This window comes from Peromyscus maniculatus, chromosome 6 (genome assembly GCF_049852395.1).
Source record: "Peromyscus maniculatus bairdii isolate BWxNUB_F1_BW_parent chromosome 6, HU_Pman_BW_mat_3.1, whole genome shotgun sequence".
Lineage (NCBI taxonomy): Eukaryota > Metazoa > Chordata > Mammalia > Rodentia > Cricetidae > Peromyscus > Peromyscus maniculatus.
Genome location: NC_134857.1, coordinates 118073576 through 118091541, shown reverse-complemented (window position 1 = coordinate 118091541; position 17966 = coordinate 118073576). Strand labels below are relative to the sequence as shown.

Sequence of the window (17966 nt, the reverse complement as noted above, 5' to 3'; positions counted from 1 at the left end):
TTCCAATTAACTTATGAGCAGTCACTGATAGACTAATTCTCTCACTTTCAGGGATGACAATCCATACAGATTCAATGGGAAAAGGACAAATGGCATTCAAGTCATTTCCATAAATGTAGAACATATAGAATTTGAACCTAAACTCCCAGTTTTGAGACTGACGCTAACTACGTAGCACAGGCTGGTCTAGAAATGTCAATCCTCTTGCCTCAGCCTCTTCAGTGCTGGGATCATACACACACCAGTCTTTTCTGCACAATCTGTACCCTGAAATTTCCAGCAATATCACATGTAAAACGAGCAGAGAGATCACTGTACAAGTTCTAAGTGTCCTTCGCCATTTCAGAGGAGCTAAATTCAACAGTTGTCACCATGGCACAGGCAGCAGGCATACTCCAATTACTAGGTGACTCCATTGTGTACTTGCCAGAGCTAAAAATTTTAATTAAAGCCCCATTTTTCTATACCACTTTTCCATCAGGGAATCTTTTCCTTTCCCCGCCCCCCCCAAAAAAAAGAAAAAAAAAACCACCAAACAGCAGCAGGTAAAGCTGGGCACAGTAGTACGTGTCCTTAATCCCAGCCTCTGTGAGAAGAGTTGTTTTATGAAAATTCAAACTAGGTAAGCCAGGTGCGCTAGGACACACTTGTAGTCCCAACACCCAGGAGGCCCAGGCAAGAGGATCAGTTCAATGCCATTCTGGGCCATGTAGAACCTAGCTCAAAAAGGAAAAAGAAAGATAACCCACAAATAAAACCAGGCTTATGCAAGTTCTATCATTTATAAGTTTCATTCCAAGATAGCGTTTTAGTGTTTACAAATGGGTTGCCAGGCAGAACCACTGATTATCAATATTTACTGCCATCTGGACCAGGGAGCCTTGAAAATACAAGGAATGACCCAAGGAAACCATGGTATAGCTTTGTATCTACAGAACCCCTAAATAATGCATATTCTCATAAATCATGGCACAGCCATGCTTAGGGTAACATAGGGTATAAACGTACACACACACGGGAGGGCATACACCCCATGACAGATGAAGGTTCATAAGTGGGGACTAGCATGGTACGGGTAACAGAGTGAAAAAAACTGTAATTAGTACTGCTGAAGCAAAGTAAATTATCTTCCTTACATAAAGATACAACTTTGTGAAGGTCTGCAGAGACAGGGAGCACGCACGGCACTAAAAGAGAAATTCAAACTAACACCAGGGCAAACAGAAATATTGCTTTCCATGTGTACCAAGAGTCCAAGATTATTAAATAATTTTAATAAGATGGTTCATGTCTGCTGGGGGATGATCTGTTATGTCAAATCCATTGCTCTGATTGGTCAATAAATAAAATACTGATTGGCTGTGGCTAGGCAGGAAGTATAGGCGGGACTAACAGAGAGGAGAAATAAAAGAACAGGAGGGCAGAAGGAGTCACTGCCAGCCACCGCCAGGACAAGTAGCATGTGAAGATGCCAGTAAGCCACGAGCCACGTGGCAGATATAGCTTTATGGAAATGGATTAATTTAAGCTATAAGAACAGTTAGCAAGAAGCCTGCCACAACCATACACTTTGTAAGCAATATAAGTCTCTGTGTTTACTTGGTTGGGTCTGAGCAGCTGTGGGACTGGCGGGTGACAAAGATTTGTCCTGACTGTGGGCAAGGCAGGAAAACTCTAATTACACATGTCCAAAAGAAATAATGTCCACATGTACACATACATACCTCTAGTGTATGGCACAGAAAAATCTGGTACTTACAACAAAGTCAAGAAATGCCTTGGAATGAGCAAATTAAGGCACACAGGACACATCTCCTACCTTCTATAAGGAAAGAAAAGTGGGCATGTTTTGTCAAACACTGAAATTCAGAATTCAGTATTTGGAATTTGGGACGAGAGAAAGACCTGCTACCTTCAAAACACACATCAACGCAATATTACAATGAAAATGTACTAAAAGTTTTTTGTTTCTTAAATCAAATACAGTCACCTAATCAAACAAGAGCCATGGCTGAAGTGATGGCCCAGCAGGCAATAGCACTTAAATGTTCTTGCAGAGGACCCAGTGGGTCCCCAGCATTCACACGGTGGCTTACAACGAGATAGACATTAGCACAAAGACTCAACACTCTTCTGACAGTGCTGGCAATCACACACAGGACATAGCACATGCTTGGCAAGCACTCTAACAAGGAGGCACATTCCCAGCCCTTATCTTTTGGAAAAAAGGTCTATGTAACCCAGATTGGCCTCAAACTTGTGGTCACTCTGTCTCAGCACTGTGATTATAGGAATGCACCTGCCATGCTAGGCCATTTACTAATTTAACCAGCATTCAAAAACTTCCATTCCTACCAACTGAATACTTTGCCAGGTATCTCAGACGATGACTTAGAGCACCAATAAAAACATTCATTTACACTTTAACTCCTGTAACTTCCTCCATGGTCATTTGTGATTAACTCAGCTGGTTAACAGACACAGTCTTTCAAAACAAAACAATCTATTAGCTTCATTACCAAGGGCAGTAAATTGGAGAAACGTTTATATGCCTAGCTTATCAGCTGAATAAAACTGAGGTAACTTACTGCAGCCTATTAGATCTTTTCCTCTTCTGAGTATGTGATTAAAGGCTCCTAGAAGCAAATCCTAGGACTCAAATTCACTTTACAACTAACAAAAATTTTAATATTAAATTAAACGTTTCTTCCTTTGTAAAATGGAGAAGTGACACCTACATATACTATGCAGCCAATGTACACGTGAGATGACTAGGACACTGTCTAACCATTAGTACTGTGTTGTCGTTATTTAATTCCAGTAGAGTGCACACTAACTCCTGTAGAATGAATTTATCCATTACAATGTTGTGGGATAATCTTTTTGTAAACTGTAAAGATGTGTCTCTGCCTAAGGCAGCGTCTAACTGGCTTAATAAAGAGCTGAATGGACAAGAGCTAAGCAGGAGAGAGTATGTGGGACTTCCAGAGAGGGAGGAACTCGAGGTTAGAATCTAGGCATGCAAGATACAGAGGGAGTCAGACACACAAAATGGAGGGAATAAAATACCATATGAAGAATATAACTAATAGAAACAAGTTAATTTAAGTTATAAGAGCTAGTTGGGAACAGGCCTAAAACTAAAGGCCAAGCTACCATAATTAATAAGTCTCCATGTCATTACTGGGGAGCTGGCAGTCCCAAAGAAAATCTGACAAGAAAGCCTGACTACATTACAATTATTCATCCATTAGAAATCATTTCAATTTTCTATTACAAAAATACATTCTATTGAAAGTTTTTAAATTTGAAACTATATTTTATGATTCTTTCTCCACTTCTTAAAGCTGATACTTTTTACAATTGAACTATACTCAGCCAGGCGGTGGTTTCAAGACAGCCAGGACTGTTACACAGAGAAACCCCAACTCGAAAAGCCAAAAAAGAAAAAGTAAAAAAAAAAAAAAAAAAAAAAAAAATCAAATCCAATTGATTACTCTAGAATTAAAGGAATAAGCATTCATCTCTAATAAATACAACTATACAACTATTAGAATCCTATTTGTTGGTACAAAGTCTCATCATCGGCACTTTCATGACTATACATTATATCCATAGTTTCAGGTATCCAACCTGGGCCTTACACTCAGGAGATGGCTATGAATGCAGCCTAACCCAGACCACATCATGTCAAAAGATGGAACATCTCTGAATCATCTACACTTACATAGTAGACATTAGGTACAGAATGCTGAGATTATAAACCGCTATTTCTAGAACACTGAATAGGGATTGTTTGCGACACCGAGAGCAGTCAGTTGGCAATCTGTGGGACATCTTACAAGTCTATAATAAAAGCAATGCTATTGATTCCACATTTATTTTGGAGGATCTTTATCAAGTTTATCAGTGTGAAAGGATGAATTCATAATAATTACCACTTAAAGACAACATTTTCCTCTCAACTAGTGACTTCCATTCTGCTACCACCACAGTTCGGCTTACTCCTTGGTCTACAATAGTCAACCTCATTTCATAGGCTCTCAACCATACAGTTGTGTACTACAGACAAAATATCTTCATTTGCTTTAAAATGATACAAGAAAAGAATAGATCAAGGTTTCAAGTTTACAGAAAACCATACTGCAACAATTGACCAATATAAGTAGTTCTTAATACTTGTTTATTCTGTTTTATTCAGATAATAACACTAAGAATCCTAACACATGTTCCCCTATACTCTTCTTATGCTAGTTTTCTGGCCTTTAAGTAAAAACATCTCAAAGTCAACAATTAGTTTTATAGCCACTGTTCCTATCAAATGGTGATACACCAAAATCCCAATTCTCATGAATTTTAACATATTCAAAGTACATTATTTAACCTAAGACTGAAAAACTGTGCCTTAACTTTATTAAAAAAGATAGCCACATCAGTTTAATTACATATGTGATACTACCTATTCAATTTATTAAAAACTGTAATAAACATAATAGTAAACTAGTGCTCCAAACTTAGGCTGTGCATAGGGAAGACACTCTAAGGAGACACAAGAGACTGCCTTGCAATACAAGTACAGATTCTTTCTACAGAGATGGAGAAATAAAAGGACCAATCTAGTTGTCTAAAAGACAATTCACTGTACACATTTTATTTACAGTTTTGTACACTGTCTTAATATGAATGGGACCGCTTTTCTACTTGAGCCATTTGTAACCAAAGCAAAATAACCTAAGTAATACAAAGTGTTAAAGTACAGCATAAGGATACAAAAGCAGACATACTAATTCTAGTTAGGAATGTAATTATGGTGTTACATTTTTATAGTCCACAATTATGTTTAGGGATCACACAGACATAGATCACTGATTTGAATGAAATGCATAAATTTGTAGCAAAGCTTTGTAGTTACAAAAAAACAAAAAATTACCAAAGAATGCACAAATTTAATGTTTATTCCACCTTTCTGTCATATTCCTGGATCCTTCACCAATGTTACATGAGGAAAAAAAACAAAAGCAAAACAAATGAAAAACTGAAATCAGAATCACTAATGTTATCAAGGAGGGAAGCAAATAAATTAAACTCTAGCAGCCATCAGCAAGAGGACAGCAAGGAGAATGCTGGGAAAGGAAACGAGGTTGCTAGAAAACTGTACTCAGACTCTCACCAGCAAAACACGCTCCTGCACGGAGTGGAACAGAAACAGATCTTTTCCTGCTAAGGTAACAGAAATGCAAGTTCTTTTTCGAATACTGTGGAAAGGCAAATGTGTGTATCATGGTAATTCTAACCAGCTGGTACGGTGTGGGCCAGGAACACATCTGCAGGTTCTGGGGTGACGTATACTGTAATTCTTTGATTGGGATAGTGGACACATTAGCAAAAATTGGGGGCAGGGGGAGGGGGAGAAATGAACACAGAGGTACAAGACAAAGGCGAATGAGACTTCTCTTATATCTTAGCAACATTTAGATGGAATCAAACTTCAGTGCAGTCCACTCTGCTTGGATGAGGCTTTGGTTCAGCTCCCAATCTCGATTGCGTGACGCAGTCTCCTGTGAGAACACTCAGGTGTCTTCTTAAACAACAAACCTATTTTTAGTGGTGGAGCCGCTCTTGGTAGCTGTGTCTGCGTGGGACTGGTAACCAATCACTATCTTTGGAGGAAGTCCTAACCTTTCCTTGTATACCCTCCTAGGAGACAAAGAAAACAAGGACCATTAATTCTTCTTTAAAAGAGTTTTTAAAAAGTATTGGATAAATTCATATATTAGTCTTTACATAAAAAATGCTCACAGGAAGCAAAAAAAAAATATACCTTCATTTTCTTTCAGCATAACTAGCAAAATTAAAAATTAGTATTTACTTTCACAACCATACTTAAATCACTTTACAAATATCTGCAATCCCACCAAGTTTGTGTAAGGTACTATGATTATTATTACTAAATCAGTGAACAAAGTAGGATCAGTCTATGAGCTCACAGCACTGGTAGTTTACAAATCTACAGCCATAAATACCTATGATGAAATAATCACACATATACTTCACTTATTTAAAAATAATAAATAATATGCACACATTTCCTTTCATTCCTCTATCTAAAAGGTTAAAACTAAGGTGGTTGTAGTGTCATAAGCCTGGAATCCCAGCATCCATAAGAGTAAGAGAGAGAGAGAAAATTTCTTACATATGAATTCTATTCTGCCTATGTACAAATAACTTCACAACCCAATTTTCAAATTCACTGTGATTACCTTAAGAACAAAATGTTGTGTACTAAATAGCATTAAATACATGAGTATGAGCAATATAAATCACAGGATCTAATCTGCAGTATTAAGAGAAATTAAAAAAGAAATTCCTTGAAAAACTGAGGCTAGGAGCTGGGAATTTAGTTCAGTGGTAGAGCCTAGCATGTGTAAGGTCGTGGATTCGGTCCTTAGCTTGGGGGGGGGGGAGGGAGGGGGGGGGGGAGAGAGGGAGAGAGAGAGAAAGAGAGAGAGAGAGAGAGAGAGAGAGAGAGAGAGAGAGAGAGAGAGAGAGAGAGAGAGAGAGAGAGAAACTGAGGTTAAATGTTTTAGGATTCCAAAATCTCTAAAACAGACACATAATAAAACACCTGTAAGAAACTCATTAATTTGTTTTTTCAAGAAATACAATGTTCCTATAAGTGAATATTGATACTAAAAGATGAGAAATGACAAGTCAACAATGAATCTCTTATAAATCCCACTTAGAATCAAACTTGATTCTTCTTTTTACATGCAACCAAAGAGAAGTGTAGCAAAACTGATATGGGGGGTAGGGGCACAAACTTAGCACCGTCAAAGAAGTAGGTAGGCAGAGCAAACGCACCCTATGTGTGTGACTGCGTCTCTGTTTTCACATTCAGTAGTCCATATTGCTATCTTATCACCTTTAGCTCTAACATTAACAACAGCTCCACATACATCATCGCTGTAGTCATCAAAAGATTCTCCAATAAGGCACAGCAGCTAAAGAAAAAAAAAAAAAAAGTCCAAATTACATTAAACACATCATCAACATCGTACAAGAAAGCAAAGGTCTCTTTTCTAGATGTACAGTTACAAAACTATTTTAAATCAAGAGCTGACTACTTAAACTGGTCAGGCAGAAGCAGCATTGCCAAGTCTGAAGTCATCTTGATCTAGAGACAAAAACCAAAGATGATAGAAAATACTAAGAACTGATTCTTTGCTGTTTTGTTGGGGAGGAAGACAGGACATGCATGCCACGGCAAAGCAATGGAAGGAAGAGGACAATCTGCATGCAGTAGTTAAGGTTTCCTCCTTCCACCATGTAAGTCCTGGGAACTCAAGCTGTTAGATTTCGCAGCAAGACTCGGACCTGTGGAGCCACAGACCAACTTAACAACTGACTTTTGGGGTTGGGGATTTAGCTCAGTGGTAGAGAGCTTGCCTAGCAAGCATAAGGCCCTGGGTTCAGTCCTCAGCTCCAGAAAAAGGAAAAAAAAACTGACTTGTAAAATGTTTGAATTTTACTCATTTATATCGTTTTTTTTGACTTGGCTTAAAAAAAAAAACTTCAAATGTTTTACCTTTTTCGGGCACACACAAAGTGATCTCATTAATATCTATCTGATCAGCTGCTTACTTTGTTAGTACAGCTGATTGTAGAAGATGGAGTTAATGTCAATCACTTTTCATCTGACTTGTAGAATAATAAAAATCATTCACGGGACTCACATGTATATGATATTCACATGATAGAAAAAAAGTATTTGCCAAACAGCACAATGCTTCTAGAACTACAGCATCCAAAGGCTGGGGACAGTAGGACAGCTATGTAGTAAAACACTGCCTTTAGAGAGCAAGGGTTGGTGATTATGACTCAGCAGGAAAGGGCACACCTAGGCACACCTCAGAACTTCCCTTCATTTTCCTCGATGTACTTTTATTTTATAGGTATTTTTGTATTAGTCTAAAAGGTAGTGGGTTTCGCCATGGCATCTTCACACTGTGTCATCACACTGTTCTCATTTCCACTCCCCACCCTCTCCCCAATTAGTCCATCCTTGTACTTTCCCATTACATCTATTCACTGTCCTATTTCCCACCTCATTAGGTCTGGTTAGTAGTTTCATGACCTCCAAACACACATCATTAAAACACACACACACATATGTATTTTAAACCTAAGTTCCACATATGAGAGAAAACATACCATATTTTTCTTTCCAACTCTGGCTTATTTTGCTTAACACAATATTTTCCAGCTGCATCCCAAAAAACCATAAAATGCTTCGGGAATCTGCATGTCATCCTTGCACAAGGACCATACTAATTTCGATTTTGTTTTGATTGTAGCACATACAATGCCATGTGAGCACCACAAGGACTTTTCTAGAACAGGTAGCCTGAGCAAGCCAAAGAAAAGAACATCCCAAAGCTGGTCTATAATTTGAAAGCCTTACTGTCTCTAGCCAAAAGCGATCGAGGTCACTTCGTCTCTGCTGTTTGTTCAATGTAATTAGCCATCGTCCTCCCCGCTTGTTTTTCTCATCTTCCCACATTGGCTCAATACCATCCTACAAAGTAAAAGCACAGTTAGAATCCTCAAGCAACAGCATTGACAACTTTCCTTTATTCCCTACACCCCTGCCATTGGTACAGTCTTTCAAAGTTCACAGGAATTACGTGCCAGAGGCATGCGACTACGGAAGAGAACCACTGAATCACTACCAAAACTCCAGGTTCCACTTCATCTGAGTCTTAAAATTCCTCAGAAGCAGACACCTTTTAGAAACATTAAAAATTATTTCATATGAGCCAATGAATGTCCTATCCTAGCACATAGTTCTGTTTATAAATATCTCATGGGTTTAAAAGTAGCTGACGATGTCAGTCTGCTCAAGTATACCCGGGAAGGGCCACACAGGACTAGCAAGGTTCAAAGTCAATCCCAGGATGTGCCCATGAGTAACTAAGTCACACCAGAATACTGTACTCAAGCCTGGTAAAGCCAACTGCCTGAATTTATGGCCAGTTTTTACAAATACCTGAATGGTCTGGTCCTGTAATAAATATAAACAATTGTTGATTAGGCATACCTTAAAAAGTGAGTAGTCACAGCCAGGCATTAAATTACTAGACAACTGGATATGGTTGTATAGACTAGGTAAAAGAAAATAATAATTAAAAACATAATATGTAATACAGGATTTGGGTGCTTACATAGACACACACACACACACACACACACATTTGGAAAATTTGAAAAAACATAGAAGTTCATGTATATTTGTTTTTCTTTTTTACTCTAATTTCTGAAATGGACAAAACAGGTCTAAATAATGATTACATTCAAAGAAATTTATAATGTAAATTACTACAAAGAACTATCTCAAATGACTTTATTCTTCTTTTTTTTTTTTTTTTTGGTTTTTCGAGACAGGGTTTCTCTGTGTAGCTTTGCGCCTTTCCTGGAACTCACTTGGTAGCCCAGGCTGGCCTCGAACTCACAAAGATCCGCCTGCCTCTGCCTCCCGAGTGCTGGGATTAAAGGCGTGCGCCACCACCGCCCGGCCAAATGACTTTATTCTAACAAAAATATTTCAATACATTTGTTATTTCATACATCTGCATTTAAGAAAATGAAAATAAACCACCAGACTGCATGGTTCAATCAACATTATCATCCCAGCAAGTGTCCAACTGTATGTGTAAACACAACAGTGGTTCTCCAACTCCAAAAATGGCTCCAGACCAGTCAGGACCTGGATGTCGAGGGAACTCGGACACATACCAGGCTCACAGCCATATAACAACAATTGGACCTGTATTTCTGAGCTATTTCCCAAATACTTAAGCCATGGAACAGTATTTGAGATGTTTGATATTCAGTGCCTGAAGACCGTATCACTTATCTCTTGTAGAGTAAAAACGATTTAAACATTGGTAACAGTATTTGCCTATCTCCAACATCAGACTGCAGAGATTATCTTGGCTACACGTCTGCAAACCTCCAATGGCATTATACGAGGCATCTTCTCCTGTTCTGACTTTAACTTTGTCTAGGAATATTTCAGATAATTTTAAGCAAGAATTCTTTTTTATCACATTATACAGTATAATCTGGCTTGAATAAGATATTATTATGAACAAGGTATCTAATGGTTCACTATTCCCAAACCACAACCCCAAGAGTCTTAAGATTACATACACTAGATTAAAGCAAATGGACTAAAGTATTGTTCATATAAAATCTGCTAGAAAGAAACAAGAAATAAAGAAGTAGCCTAATATGAACAGAAAGGATTCATTGCAATCTCTCAGTTACAGTATCCAATGATTTCGCTTACACTAACTAGAGGACAAGTCAGAAACACAATTACATAAACTTGTAAAAGCCGAACACTCCATACTGAGTGCAAATGTGACTGAAGGTGGGGTTCAAGACCCTTCTTTTCCTTAGCAGGAAACTAGAGCTTCTTTCTGTGTGTGCAAAGGCTTCATAGTTACTCAAGAGTCTTGAAGTAAACACAATTAGAGTATAAAAACCACTTGATGATTTCAATAACTCCAATTAGCTAGACAACTACCTCTATTAATTAGCAAAACATAAATATACTTGTATCATAAAAAAGAAAATACCAGAATGTTATTAGAAAAAAGTGAATTCAACAGTTTTATTTATTCTATACTTTGCCTTTTCCAATGATGCAATGTATATCAAATGTCTATTATAGGCCAAGCATTAGAAATACACTAAATATTGACTGTGCCCTTGAAAAAAAAAAACACAGCTATGAATTATATGACTACAATTCATTCTTTTGTATGAGCAAACAGACTTAGGAACTTACATAAAAATGTTAAGAATCACTAAATTCAGCATGTATATAAACCTAACATAAATATACAGACTAGGTAACTTCGAGGCAACTCAAGGCTCTCTAAAATTTTGCCTTTCGTATTCTCAAATACTATTTCCCTATATATTCTCCAAGGAAATCAAGACTAACTTTGGAGGAGCTGGGATGCAGCTCAATGGTACAGCACTTGCCTATCATATTTAAGGTTCTGAATTTGATGCTCAGAAAACAATTTCAAAGCTTCTAAGGCATGGGTGGTGTATGTCTGCTATGCCTTGGGAGCTAAAAGCAAGTTTTACAATGCTAGGACATCTTCAACAACTCAACTGCATCCTGGCTCAAACAAACACACACTTTTCAAAAAAGACTTGGGATTCATATTCCATATTCCATTTTTAAATCTTATAAAAGTTTATGATTCCAAGTCAACTTTTTCCTAAACTGAAAACTAAACTTAAATTCAATTATCTTTTTTACAAAGTACAATCAAATTGATGAATTAGTATCGTAGACATCATCATTCTTGACATGTCTCTGAATTTTAATCACTTTACCTTTTGACACCTGAGCAGAATAATTCCAGATATTGTACTAAAATCTGTTTGCAGAGATAAGGCTCTCTTGTACCCAGTTATGACACAAATATATCTAGGTGACTGCACAGTAGAACAAATTCCAAAAATGTCAAAAATTCCAAGGCAATAAAAGAGGATTCTCAGAGGAAGATGAGGAATAGAGATTATGCAAACCTCAAGAGCTAACCATAATGAACCTGTTTCCTTTTTGTTGTTTGTGGGGGTGCTGGACATCAAACATAGGGGCTTTTGTATTTACCAAAAAATGTGTAATAAAGCATAATCACCAATTCAAACATTTGTGAGGAGACAAATGAACTTCATCTTTCATTTTGTGAATGATGTAAGATGAAAAAAATTATACAACTTAAAAAAGTATAAATATCTTAAAATAAAATTACTTACGCCCAAAAGTCTTCAACAGTATCAAACTTAGAGATCAATCGAAGGTTTGCCTGCCAAGTTTTGCTTTTATCATTTTTAAAAAACCAGAGTGCCCACCTAAAAATAAAAAGGTAGCATATAAAAAAAGTTGTTTACTCATATTCACAGCAGATTTATTTACCAGTCAAAAGGTAAAAGTGTCCACCAGTAAGAAAATGATGGGAAAATGTAGTACTGACATAGAATGAAAAACTAATCAGCCTTAAAGAGGAAATTCTGACACTCAGTACAACAAGAAGTCCAAGGACATGGGATTGTGTGAAATAATACTACCCTCAAAACACACACACCCCTCTATGGTCCCACTTACATGAGGTATCTAAGGTAGTCAGATTTGGAGAATAAATAATTTCATACAATACAATGGGGAGGGTGAGGGAGGTCTAAGACAGGGTTTCTCTGTGTAGCCCTAGCTGTTCTGAAATTCTCTTTGTAGACCAGGCTGGCCTTAAACTCAAGAGACCACTGCCTTTCTCCATACTAAGACAAAAGGCATGATCCACCATGCCTGGCTCTAAAATACATTTTTTAAAGATGAAGATAGGTGAACGCAAACCTAAGCTGTATGTTTTAAAAGGTTAAGAGGGCTTGACAGGTGGCTCAGTGGCTGAAAGCTCTGTCTACTCTTGCAGAGGACCCAGAGAAATTATTGAAAACAAAGTATAAAATCATAAAGACATTAGCATATACTTATTTTTAAACTAACTACATGATAATGTTTTACTAAGACTGACAGGAAATCCAGAAGCCATGAGGAAGCCGGGCAGTGGTGGCGCAGGTTTAATTCCTAGCACCCACATGGACTCCATACACACTGTACACACACAGTACACAATCATACATGCAGGCCAAACACCTACCCATACTCAAAGAAAATAAATCTAAAATTTTAAATAAATAAAATTAAAAAGGTAAGATAAATTGTTATTTGTACTTCATTACATATATTTAGAAGAATATAAAATGGCAGTTTCTATTACAAAAGCAAACAATAGTTTTCATATAAAAAGTATGCATTTTAACTGGGGAAATAGTGCTTTACTAGTAAATGTCAGGGCCTAGGTTTGATCCTCAGCCCTACAATTAAAAGTAAATAGCATTGTGTATCAACTACGTAACAGATTCTCTGCAAAACAGACAATAATAGGCCGGGCGGTGGTGGCACACGCCTTTAATCCCAGCACTTGGGAGGCAGAGGCAGGCAGATCTCTGTGAGTTCGAGGCCAGCCTGGGCTACAGAGTGAGTTCCGGGAATACGCGCAAAGCTACACAGAGAAACCCCGTCTCAAAAAAACAAAACAAACAAACAAAAAAAAACCCAAACAATTATAGTATACAAAATAATATGATAGCAGTTAAGAAAGCACAATTATTTGAAGACAAGACAGAGTAGAGCTAAAAGGGAAAAGGAGGCGCAAAGAAGGGGAAAAACATTAAATGTGATGCTGTAGTCTAATACACTAAAAAATAAACAAGCTGAGTTATATAGCTAAGATCTACAGATATACTTTGAAACAATGTATAACGATTTCTACATAGCTGTGTATATTTCTGGCTAAAAGTTTTATTCCTAATATATAGTTTACAGAAGCCTTACACACACACACACACACACACACACACACACACACACACACACACACACACACAGTAGTTTCTAATGGTAATATATTCTTACACTCTGAAATATAATACAGTCATCTCTCGGTACCCGTAGGTTTCACATCTTCAGATTCAAGCAACCTCAGAAAATATTTGGAAGAAAGCCCTTAGACCCATTCTGAACAGGACTCTTTCCTGTACGATACAACTGAAAAACCATTTAGAGTGTCTACACTATGTGAGGTAGCATAATCTAGGAATCACTCTGAAATGCTTATTTTCAAGTTAAGGGACTTGCAGCCTCAGAAGTTGTACAGCCAAGCCTACAAAACTGACAACTCAGTTGCATATGGTTGCTCAAAGCTGAACTCAACTCCAAAACCTCAATGGGCTGCCGGAGAACCACCAAAAGCAATCCTAGGCTACCTAGTGAGTGCCAAACTAGGGTGGGCTACAGTATAAGCACCTTTCTCACTACATTCCTACCTGTGTACATGTCCTTTACATAGTCTACATATAAAACACATCTACTGTTTAACAGAATACTGTTTCAATACAAATGAGCCATATTTTCTTCCAATTTCACTTGAAAAACCGATATTTCTTGGGAAAAAAGAATTAGCCTATCACTTAAAATTATTAATATTCAGGTTAAAAATTATAATTATGGAAAGCTTGCATCTGTTGCAGTAAGCTTGACAATTTCACAAAACAAAGGCATTTCTGTTAAGTTTAGAGGTGATATTTGATGCTTTAAATGAAATGTGTCCACAGTTTTAAGGTCTGCATAATTCACTGGACTGTTCTCAGAGCAACCAATAAATCATGCTACAAGAATCATACAAAAGTAAAAAACCTGTTCCAAATATAAGAAAAGCCAATGGATTCCAATGTCATGTCTTAGCATTACTGTAAGGATATAGTTAAGCGGGGACACAGAAATCAAAAGCCAGGTGTGGTAGTGCACGCCTTTAATCCCAGCAGTAGGGAGGCAGAGGTAACTGGATCTCTGTGAGTTTGAAGCCAGCATGGTCTACAGAGTTCCAGGACAGCCAGAGCTACACAAAACCCTGTCTGGAAAAACAACAGCAAACAAACAACGAGTTTAAAAGGAGGGGCTGGAGAGAAAGCACTTGGTTAATAGCACTTGCAGAGGAAATGTGTTTGGTTCCCAGCACCCCTATGGTAGTTCACAGCCAGTGTTTAACTCCAATTCCAAGGGATTTGACCCCTTCTGGCCTCCATGGGCACTGCATGCACATGGTACATACACTTGAAGGCAACACACTCTCATATACATAAAACAATGAATAGTTTTTTTAAGTGAAAAGGGGTCACGAGATCATCAAACATTTGAGAAATTATTGAAAACAAAGTGATATAATCATAAAGACATTAGCATATACTTATTTTAAAATTACTACATGGTAATGTTTTACTAAGACTGACAGGAAATCCAGAAGCCAGAGGAAGCTGGGCAGTGGTGGCGCATGCCCTTAATCCCAGCATTTGGGAGGCAGAGACAGGTGGATCTCTGTGAGTTCAAGGCCAGCCTGATTACAGACTGAGTTCCAGGACAGGCTCCAAAACTACACAGAGAAACCCTGTCTCGAAAAACCAAAAAAGAAAAAAAAAAGTACAGAAGCTACGAGGAAAATGATATTTGCCTACATAAATATTAAAATCCTTTAAAATCAAATCACATGTAATTCCAGAGTACCTAATAAAAGTTAACTGGAACTGCATTTTACTGATTTAATATCCCTACTTGAATGTCTAGAAATCCACTTGAGAGATAATCCAAAATGGAAAAAAAGGATCCAAGTAAAAACACAGAATGGATGGTAAAGAGTATGGAAATGTTCTGAAACTTCATAGAGAAGCACATACTTAATAAGCACACCTCCCTTCCTATCTCAGACTGGCACCCGTCTGGTCAGAACAACTCATGCTCAGAGCTGGGTACATATAACAGCTCTGGTTCATACACACCACCTCTAACAAAGAAGGGGAAGGCAAACACACTACCAGAGAAAGCAAACATGCTTATTTTATACACACTGTCCCCCGCTCATCATTAAATCCTGTAATTGTTAAGGGTTTATAAGAAAACACAGAAACTACCCAATTTATGGTAAGTCAGTAATGATTCAAGTATCAAAAAGCACTTTATAGTATTTTCCCGAATGGCATACTTTGCAAAACAAGATTAGACCTTATAGAGAAACTGAAATCTCTAGAGATCTCACGAGGATTGAATAAATCTGTTTATACTTTTCCATGATCTCACATTTCTTTGGAGTATTGAAGGTGTGCTGGATTACCTCTCTCCATAAGGACAGCGAAACTAATAACTGTGTTCTGACGACTAAATGGTAGAGTTAGCTCTCTGTGTGTTGTGTGTGTGCAAGCACACACGCCGTATGCATGTGTGTTGCCGGCGTGTATGTCTGTGCAACATGTGAATATCTGGTGCCCAGGGACTCTTGAAGGTAGGATTGGATCCCCTGAAACTGGAGCTACTGATGGTTGTGAAATGCCACCTGAGTCCTGTGAAGCCGACCTAGGTCCTCTGCAAGAGCATCTTGAGCCTGTAACTACTGAGCTCCAACTCCTAGCATTAGTGTTCATAAAATACCAGGGAAAGGGCAAAAATGAACCTAAGGATTTAGGTGCCCTGCTGTCCCCTTGAATTTTATCAAATCATGTTGAATCCTTTTTACTTATGATTTGTTTTTACAAAACTGAGTGCCAAACCCAGTCATTTACACTTGCTAGACAAATGCTCTACTACTGAACTACATCCATAGTCTTCAACTTGTTTTACAGTAAGATACCTTATTAAGGAAAGGCCATTTAGAGACAATGACAATCCTCACCATCATATAGAATTAATTATGTTCCTCACTGAGGGATACACTGAAATCAAAGGGTCTCTCCTAGGAAAAAACTCTATGAGCTACATTTTAACTATCATTTTAGTATGTCAACAATATAATGGAGGACAAATTATAACAATAAATTACAAATAGGCCTGCAGGCTTTCAAAGTAAATTTAGTAAAAAAAAAAAAAAAAAAAAAAAAAAAAAAAACTGCCTCAGGCAAACGTACAGAACCAGGAAGAAACCAGACCCTCAGAAGTCAGTTCCAGTTTACTTTTCTCCAGGTTCATTTACATTTCATGTACATTTCGAGTTTCCATGTTCTTCCCACCATCAGTTCTCAGTAAAGTAAAAATGATTTTCATTACATAATCTGAAAAGGCAGTAACTAAACCAGACATCAACTGGCAGGTCTAGAGGAAGCTCGAGAAAACCTTCTAAGGACTACATCCATCTTCTTTCTACTTTCTTTGTTCCCCTCTCCTAGATTGTCGTACCACACCAACCTCCTCTAACCTTTACCTCCCCATCTCTCCCCTTCTCAATCTGCCTTCGTTGCCCATCCTTGCTCTCTGTATGTCCTATACACTTTTCAAATGCTCCAACTTCTCATTCCTTCACCTACACTTTACTAAAAACCCTCGCTGAAGTCAGTTTAATTGTCCAACCCAATGGAGGCTGTGAAACCTTGACTAAGCCATGTTCCTAGTTCCTGTGGCCCTCCACTCTGTCCTGTCTTTATGACTATATCCTTCAGAGGCATTCATTCCTTCCCCTTAACAAAAATCCCTGTGGGCGGGTACCTGAGAATATATATCTAAAACCAGTCACATCTAACTTTTCTGGGCATCACACCCTTATTTCCTGTGTCAGAAAACTTACCTGTTTTGTAGAGGGTGTTTAATATAGTGCTCTGGGTTGGCAACCTCCTGATTAGACTCTGTTTTTTCCTCTTCCACAGGTGGGGGATTAGTAGTAGGGGTGGTTTCCTAGTGGAAAATAATATAAAGTAGGATTTTAAAATTTTTAAACAAAACCACAACAGCAATATTATAAACAAGTTTGATACAATGAATTAGAGCACATAATTTCACGAAGTAGACAACAGACCAACCTCTAGGACAATCAGACCACTCTAGCTCTTCATTAATACAAAAAAAAAAAAAAAAAGGCTTCTCAAATTTAAGTGATTTTTATAAAAATCATTACTCTCCTATTTGCACATTTTTTAGATCATCAGAGATTATGGATAAAATTCAATGACCCAACTTTCTGAATGTTAAAATATTACATAAAGGTTAATGACATAGGTCAGCGATAAAGCATATGTCTAGCATGAGTGTGGCAGTGTGTTCAATTCCCAAGTCCACAAAGAAAAAGTAGAGAAATACTCTATGTTATGGAGGTAGACTGGGGAAAGATTTAAAGCTATATTTTAAGCAAGTGTAACAACTATATTGATATAATGAAAAACAATTTAAACAAGCAGTTTTTTTAAGTGATCAAGCCAGTAATAGAGAGTCCTTCATAACTTCGTGTCAGACTCACTGCTTGAAAGAATAGCTGTTTGAATTTTCAACAGGCAATAATGAAAGAAGGTGG

The 17966-nt window shown here is 37.6% G+C and overlaps 1 protein-coding gene across 5 annotated transcripts in view; it reads right to left on the bottom strand.

Annotated features, from left to right (window-relative positions):
- Positions 1-4620: 4620 nt before the first annotated feature.
- Eif4e (eukaryotic translation initiation factor 4E) overlaps positions 4621-17966 on the bottom strand; it is a 37381-nt gene continuing 24035 nt past the window's right edge. For 4 of the 5 annotated variants that reach the window (XM_042280004.2, XM_006995503.4, XM_076575054.1 and 1 more), the window contains 6 exons: positions 17247-17353; positions 11842-11937; positions 9098-9161; positions 8462-8575; positions 6862-7001; positions 4621-5697 (listed from right to left, as the gene is read on the bottom strand). In XM_042280004.2, coding sequence (XP_042135938.1) covers positions 5583-5697; positions 6862-7001; positions 8462-8575; positions 9098-9161; positions 11842-11937; positions 17247-17353 — 636 coding nt within the window. In that variant the 3' untranslated portion in view covers positions 4621-5582. The remainder of the gene's footprint in view (positions 5698-6861; positions 7002-8461; positions 8576-9097; positions 9162-11841; positions 11938-17246; positions 17354-17966) is intronic. The other variant, XM_042280005.2, reaches the window with a different exon arrangement.